The sequence below is a fragment of the Miscanthus floridulus genome, chromosome 17 (assembly GCF_019320115.1).
Source record: "Miscanthus floridulus cultivar M001 chromosome 17, ASM1932011v1, whole genome shotgun sequence".
Classification (NCBI taxonomy): Eukaryota; Viridiplantae; Streptophyta; class Magnoliopsida; order Poales; family Poaceae; genus Miscanthus; species Miscanthus floridulus.
The window spans coordinates 14013938-14021012 of NC_089596.1; the positions used below are offsets into that span (position 1 = coordinate 14013938).

General features: G+C 42.0%; 1 protein-coding gene across 2 annotated transcripts; it reads right to left on the minus strand.

Annotated features, from left to right (window-relative positions):
* Positions 1-396: 396 nt before the first annotated feature.
* Positions 397-5762, minus strand: LOC136516364 (CBL-interacting protein kinase 17-like). Of its 2 annotated transcripts, XM_066509747.1 has the most exons (13): positions 5683-5762; positions 5285-5583; positions 2713-2784; positions 2509-2616; positions 2327-2407; positions 2182-2235; positions 1980-2105; positions 1672-1881; positions 1467-1571; positions 1188-1304; positions 1036-1107; positions 872-946; positions 397-771 (listed from the first exon to the last, which is right to left on the minus strand). In XM_066509747.1, the coding sequence occupies exons 2-13, from the start codon at positions 5519-5521 to the stop codon at positions 646-648; spliced, it is 1383 nt and encodes a 460-aa protein (XP_066365844.1). In that variant the 5' UTR covers positions 5522-5583; positions 5683-5762; the 3' UTR covers positions 397-645. The 2 variants fall into 2 exon arrangements, with proteins under 2 accessions (XP_066365844.1, XP_066365843.1); XM_066509746.1 differs by having other exon boundaries at positions 5285-5718.
* Positions 5763-7075: the final 1313 nt, after the last annotated feature.

Below are 7075 nucleotides of genomic sequence, written 5' to 3' on the forward strand. Positions count from 1 at the left end.
AGGAATTTGACAACCATGCTCATTTGTTCGAAAGGGCTCTTCATTTAAGGGAAAATTTCCTAAGGGTTAGAATTCTCCAAAATCCTATTGAGAATCCTACCATCCAAAGGAGTCCAAAGACAATTTTTGTGAGGTGTGCACCCACCATTCATTATTAATGAAATACGTTGTTAATTTTATTTTTGTATTCCATCTTGATGAAATAGTCCCCCGTTTCAAATCATAATACGTTCTGACCTTTTTAGATACATAATACTATGTATCTAAACAAAATATATATCTACTAGGTGCGTAGTAAAAACTATGTATCCAGAAAAAAACTGAACATCTTATAATTTGGAAGAGAGGAAGTACATACATTGCATCCACGTTAAAAAGAAATGAGCCACGGTAATCAGTGAATGTGGAGATTGTGTATGCCACCGAAAACAATTTATTTCTTAGAATTTACATTCTGTTTTACATCGGTGACTACTACTTTATTTACATTGGAGTATGATCCTACAAGGCTACACTCTTTTATCTTCTCTATTTCTGGTGGATTATGATCCTACTTACAATACAATCGTTCCTAGCTGCGTTACAGCTGAACTGCTTCGTCTTCACTAAATCTCACGCTACATCACGTCAGGGGGGCAGCCTTCGTCACAATGCAACCAAAGGCCTCACAGATCGTTTGTCCAAGCTTGCAAGATCATCGGCGATCGGTCTCGTCCCAAAGATCTGATCCATCTTTAGCACACCCAGGTCACTGCAGATCCTCTCACAGATCTGCAGACACATTTCAAGAAGCAGGGTCACTTAGTCACTTGAACTGTTGATGTTTGTTCGGTTATGAAGCCATGAAAGTGACAAGTGCAGCTGTTTTTACCTGTCTGTACAATGCAGGATCACCATGGGACTTCTTGAGCTCTACGACGTACAAAGAGGGGCTAAGCTCAAATACCTGGGATCACAAATAGCACAACACTTCATTGTTAGCCGACCTGTCAGAGACTTTTCCTGACAACAGGAGTGCAGTTTGTTGCATTTTACCTCAGTCCAGACTAGAAACGACACAGGATTCTTTTGATTCACTGATCCGTTGCAGTTTTGCGTCATCTTAAGCTGAAAAATCACACACATCAACGTTGAATGTAATGTCAGTATGTGTATAATGTTGTGGTTGATGGAAAGTCTGTACTGACCTTACTGTGGCCTCTGTGAACATGGAAGCCCATTTCACTTGCAGAATTTTCGATCTTGTCAAACAAATCCTCAGGTGGGTGTGTTGATGTGAACCTGATCTTCCTTTGGGACACGTCCTGCAGCAAGTTTAAAAAAAAATTACTCTGAGCTCATGAGGTAGAATTCAGTGTGTAGATCATTACTGCAGTTGTGATGATGAAACTTCTTTTTTTGCCTTAAATTGTTTTGAGCAAGGCAATCACTGTGCTGGAAAGAAATTTCCAAGATGTTTCCCATACCTCTTCCTCAAAAAAACCTGAAAGATCTAGGGATGATGCCATTCCAATCAACTGAAACGCGTTGATCTGATGAGTAGTTTTATCTTCAGGTGCTTCACTGATTTGCTTCAGGTGGAAAAAAGGGAAACCAAATATGAATGATGGGTGTTTACTTTCACGACATACATACTCCTACTTTTCAGGCAGTTTGTCCATATGTATGTACCTCTTTGACCTGATGAGCTATATAAAGCTCTGAATCTTCATCATCGTTGTCGTACGGAAGAGCAGGAACATAGTCCTCCTGAAACCATTCGTGTGCCTTGATCTCTGCCATGGTGATCCGCTTCATCGGGTTGGGTTCAAGAATCCTCCGAAGAAGATTTTGTACACCAGGAGAAAGCCACTCTAGGATCTGAGTATCACCCTTAAAAATCTAGACCCGGCAAGGTAAAAGTAGAAAAGTTAAAATGGTGTTAGAGAAGTACTGGAACTGAACTATAAAGATCACTTCACTTTTATCTGAATGAGTACCTTCTGATAAAGAACAACAATGTTTCGGTCATCAAACGGAAGATAACCTACGAGCATTATATAAAGAATCACTCCACAAGACCAGATATCCGATAATGATCCATCGTATCCTCTGTTCTGCAGAACCTGCAGGCATTTGGCACATGAAGTTAGCAACTGCACAACAGGAACTGTTTCGTCTGGGAGTAGTCAGGCTTTTCACCTCAGGGGCAATGTAATTGGGGCTACCACAGGTTGTATGCAGCAATCCATCATTCTGAAAGTTAGATATCATGCAATTCGATGAGTGATCAACTTGTGGAAATCATTTGAGAGAGCTCAGTTTAAAGAACTATTCCATCATATACCCCGAGATGTTGCGGTAAAGCACTTAGACCAAAATCAGAGATCTTGATGTTTCCTTTTCGGTCAACAAGAACGTTCTCCGGCTGTAACATTGGAGCGGGTTAGAAAAAAACAGGGCCACAGAATAACAAAACAGAATTGATAGGAGTGGCATCACGGGAACAGAATGAGAAACATCTGGCACCTTGAGGTCTCTATGATAGACGCCCTTTTCATGGCAATAGCTGACACCATCAATCAGCTGCTGAAAGAGCCTCCTTGCTTCTGGCTCCGGTAGTTTTCCCTTACTGGCCTGTTCAGTTGCAGCAAAGAAAGCAACAGGGGGAATCAGATGCCTATTATAGAAGTCACAGCATGAGAAAAGAGAGAGTTTCATTCGTGGGCTTACAATCCTGTCGAACAGTTCGCCCCCATTCACGAGCTCAAGCACCATGTAAATCTTGGTCTTGCTAGCAGCGATCTGAATCAGGAGGTAGTAGTAAATACATGATCAGGAACGTCACCATATCATAGATTAACAGGTTGGGTTCTAAAGGCATGCGCATCAGGAAATCCCTTTGGAAAACTACAGGATTCTTTCCCACTTCCGGAGGAAAGAAAAATGAGGTCACGGATTGGGTAAAGACTAAAGACAGGGGAGCTGCTACGGCTAGCTAGTCGGCACTGAATGTCGCAGTCACCGATAGCAACCCATGGCATGCAAGCTACGGGTTGCAAGACGGATAAAAGACGAAGGCCCCATACCCAGATACTACACTCGGTGCAACTTGCAAGCCGGATACTTTCTGAAAAGATCATCCTTTCTAGAAACCAACAAAGATGCAGAAACGGCCGGAGTTAAGAGATGAAATAACAAGGTAGGCCTTGTTTCCATTCCGAAGAAGCAATCACTGTCTCTGCTGACTACTGAGGCGCGGCCGTTCACCTCAGCCTCACATGCAGGTAGAAGAAGCGGGGGACCGCGGCGGTAGTGGGCATCAGGGTTGGGTAGTGGGTACTTGGGTCGTGCCAATAATTGGTGGACCCGGAGCAGCGCGCGATCATAAATTTCCAGTCAGAACAGTATTTTTCTCTCACACCAAACCAGCCAGCAGTAATAATCCACGATCGTATACGATCGTATCAGCACCAGCCGAACAGACCGTATATATGGGCTAGGCCGAGGCGGACCCACGAGCCTGTCTCTGTCGTGTGCATGGGTATGGCCGTATGGGCCCATGGGTAGGGAGAATATACCAGTAGTATTGACTACTACTCACTCGTTCCAAAATACTCTAGCCGAAAGAATATAATTATAGAAAACATGCAGGTCATACTAGTTTTAATTTGATCAATTTTTTAACAAAAAGTATTAGTATTTATATCTCTAAATAAATTTATTATAAAAATATATTTTATAACTAATCTAGTGATACTTATTTTGTTTCATTAGTGTTATTATATTTTTATATAATTTTAATCAAAATTTACCGTTTGACTCCTTAAAATTCAAGGATTGCGTTCTTTTGTGGACGGAGAGAGTATTGTACTAAAGTAGTTAGTACAAATATTTCTAAGTTTAATAAAAAATATAAAAATACTAATAGTTAATATTAATAAGTATCATTAGATTAATTATGAGATATGTTCTAATAATAAATTTATTTAGAAATATAAATATTGATAATATTTCATTGAATACGAGTTAAATTTTAAGAAATCGTGTAGTTATTTTGAGACGGAGAGAAAGGCATTGAAAATTTTAGTTTAAATTGATGTACTAAAATATCTGTAAATCTTAATTTATTTATCACTCTCGAGATCTACCATTTTTGTAAGTAAATTGTACATGCTGTAGTACCAATTAGTAAGTACAGGCGAGGCTGAGGCATCTCGAGCACGTATTTGTATTACTAAATAAAATCAGAGGAAAAATACAATTGTAATGGGAACTACAGTATATTTCATAAAAAAAACTGATTACAATCCTATTCCTACATGATAAAGCCCAAGTAAAATATAAAATCGTGCAGGTAAGTTAGGCCCACTTTGGAATGCGTGGTTTTTCATATCCCCTACGTTTTACCTTGAATATAAACAGATTTTCATGAAATTTCAGTACAATTTTCACGTTCCAAAAATCCCTAGCGGTGAAAATGGTGCGTGAGAGGGTGGGTGCACCGTGCACGTGCGGTAGACGTAGATGAAGAAGACAAGCGAGCCAATAGAGAAAGGGGGCGCAGCGGCCAGTGGCCAAGTTGCGGCAGCTGTGGTCAGCACCCTGTTGGCTTGATCATACCAACTTAGTCTAAGATATAGTGTTTTTTTTCTCATAACAAAATAGCGTTAGTCCACTTATAAACCACAGAAACGATCACACAAACCGAGTGAGGCAAATCAAGGAATCGGGGCAAATGGATCACGGCGAACAGGCACTTTTATTACTTATTCAAATGGATCGAACTGGGGTAGAAATGGGTGGAATTTGGAGAAGGGAATCTAGAAATGGTGAAGTAGTACTTGGTTTGAACACGCAACAAATCTATGTTACCTTAACGCGGCTGCAAATTACCGCGCGCAGGATATATAACGCCCGGCTAACCAATAATATTTTTCTCTCGCGTGAAATCAGACACAGTGCTTTCAGGCTTATCAGCAACTATCGATTTGAGATTTGAGCATGTTCGCTGGCTCGTAAACGATCGTAAATTTTCAGCCAGAAACAATATTTTTCTCTCACACCAAACCGGCCCGTAATAAATAATCCACGATCGTTTACGGTCTCCCGAACGTGCCGTTGAAATAGTAAATACGGACTAGTAGCTTCTGGAAGAAAATCCCATTTCTTCCCGGCCGGAGAAACGAAACGCTCGGCTCGGAAGTCGGAACTGAACCGAATCATCTAGAGACGGAGAAAAACCCGAATCGACGAGATGAGCAGGCAGGGGAGGGGGTGGTGTGTGACGGACGGACGGACGGACCTCGTGGAGGCGGACGACGTTGGGGTGCGCGAGCAGCTTGAGCGTGGCGATCTCGCGGCGTATCTGGTCGTCGACGCGCTGCGACACGACGCGGGCGCGGTCCAGGATCTTGACGGCGAACTGCGCGCCGCTGCCGCGGTGCCGCGCCTGCTTCACCTTCCCGAAGTTGCCCTCCCCGAGCGTCCGCCCCAGCTCGTACGCGCCCAGCAGCCCGCGCGCGCCGCCGCGGCTCACCATGTCCGGCGGCCGGTCGGGATCGGACGGAGCCGCCTCCGCGGACACCTCGCCCGCCGGGATTCCTGGACCTCGATACTTCCGTCAGACGGTTGGAATGGTCGATCAGTTGATCTCTGGAATGGTCGATCAGTTGATCTCTGGAATGGAATGGAATGGAAAACAGGGCAGGGAATCTGCCGCGCCGCGCGCCGGGCGGGTCGGAGTTGAAGGTGGAGCCGTGGAGGGGAGGCGGGGAAGGGGATTGGGAAACGGCGACCCCATCGTATTTATACCTCCTGCAGGCTGCAGCCGTCGTGCTCGCTCCTCTTCTCTGCGTTTTTTTTGGGTTCCCCATCCACTCCACTTGTGCAGTTGCGCAATGTGCACCCAAGGACATGCCCCATGATGCCTCCCAAGTGAATCTGAGTATTTTTCTTTTTGAAATGTTATTGCATTGCAGTGCATCTCCTTATATTTACTCCCTCGATACCAAAATAAGTGCATATCTCACATTTCGAGAAGTCAAATATTCTCAAGTTTAACTAAAATTTTTAAAAAATATTTATATCTTTAAATAGATTTACTATGAAAATATATGATGTGATTCATTTAATGATGTTTATTTGGAATCATAAACATTAATGATTTTTGTACTATTTGGTTAAACTTAAAATTTGTTGACTCCTTATAGTGCGAGATGTGAATTTATTTTGGGAAGGAGGAAACACGTTAAATAAATTGAATTATTTATACATCCATTTCTAACTCACAACGACATGACGGCACACATATTCTTAGAAGGGAACATGTATCTCTAGTGTTAATTTATTATTAAATTTCCTAAGCTAACAAAATAGTTGATAAAATTAAGATATTTTTTTTCTAAATTTGAAACTAAAACACAATTTATACATAGAGAAACAAAAAAGAATTTTTTTAAGGTGTAAATTGGACAGACTGGAATAGTTGGAGGGAGTAAATTGAACCAAATGTTAGTTTGTGGGATTATTTGAACATAGGCCAAATTTAGGGAAAGTAATTTGGACTTTTTTCTCCACCATAGAAGCCACTTCTCTGAAGGATCTAAAGCTGGAGCTATTTTGAGAGGAGTCCGAACACCGCCAAACATTTCGAGAGCCCTTACATGAATATTTCTCTTTATATACTCTTGTTTCTGACCGACTCTCTAATTTTTTGTTCTCTATACTCCAATATCTCATCGCAATTTTCTTGTGCCAAAAAAAAATATGAGAGTACTATCGATGCAGCCTCTCCAATAATCGAGAGCGAGTAAAGAAGTTTTGAAGAGCGAAGAAGATAGAGAGTGCAGAGAGTCTACGAAAACTTTTTTTTACGTGTATGAATTGTCTCGTGATACTATTTACGTGTAGCAAATATACTTGCAATTAGACGCAGCCCCAGATTCCCGTAGAATCCTCCAAAACCAAAACTCGGAGCAAAATTCCTGCGTGTGTTGAGGAGCACACACTCTTTTTTTTTTTGTGTGTGAATGAGGGTAGCCATACCAAAGCGGGCAAGCTTGGCTTTGGCGTTCCGGGGGAGAAAGCAACAGAT

What these genes read in the sequence shown, in the direction of transcription:
- LOC136516364 (XM_066509747.1), bottom strand. Translation starts at nt 5,521, where the DNA reads ATGGTGAGCCGCGGCGGCGCGCGCGGGCTGCTGGGCGCGTACGAGCTG. An exon ending in TAGCTCATCAGGTCAAAGAG is followed by an intron (nt 1,572 to 1,671) that starts GTACATACATAT and finishes TTCCACCTGAAG; the next exon opens with CAAATCAGTGAAGCACCTGA. An exon ending in CGTTTCTAGTCTGGACTGAG is followed by an intron (nt 947 to 1,035) that starts GTAAAATGCAAC and finishes TTGTGATCCCAG; the next exon opens with GTATTTGAGCTTAGCCCCTC.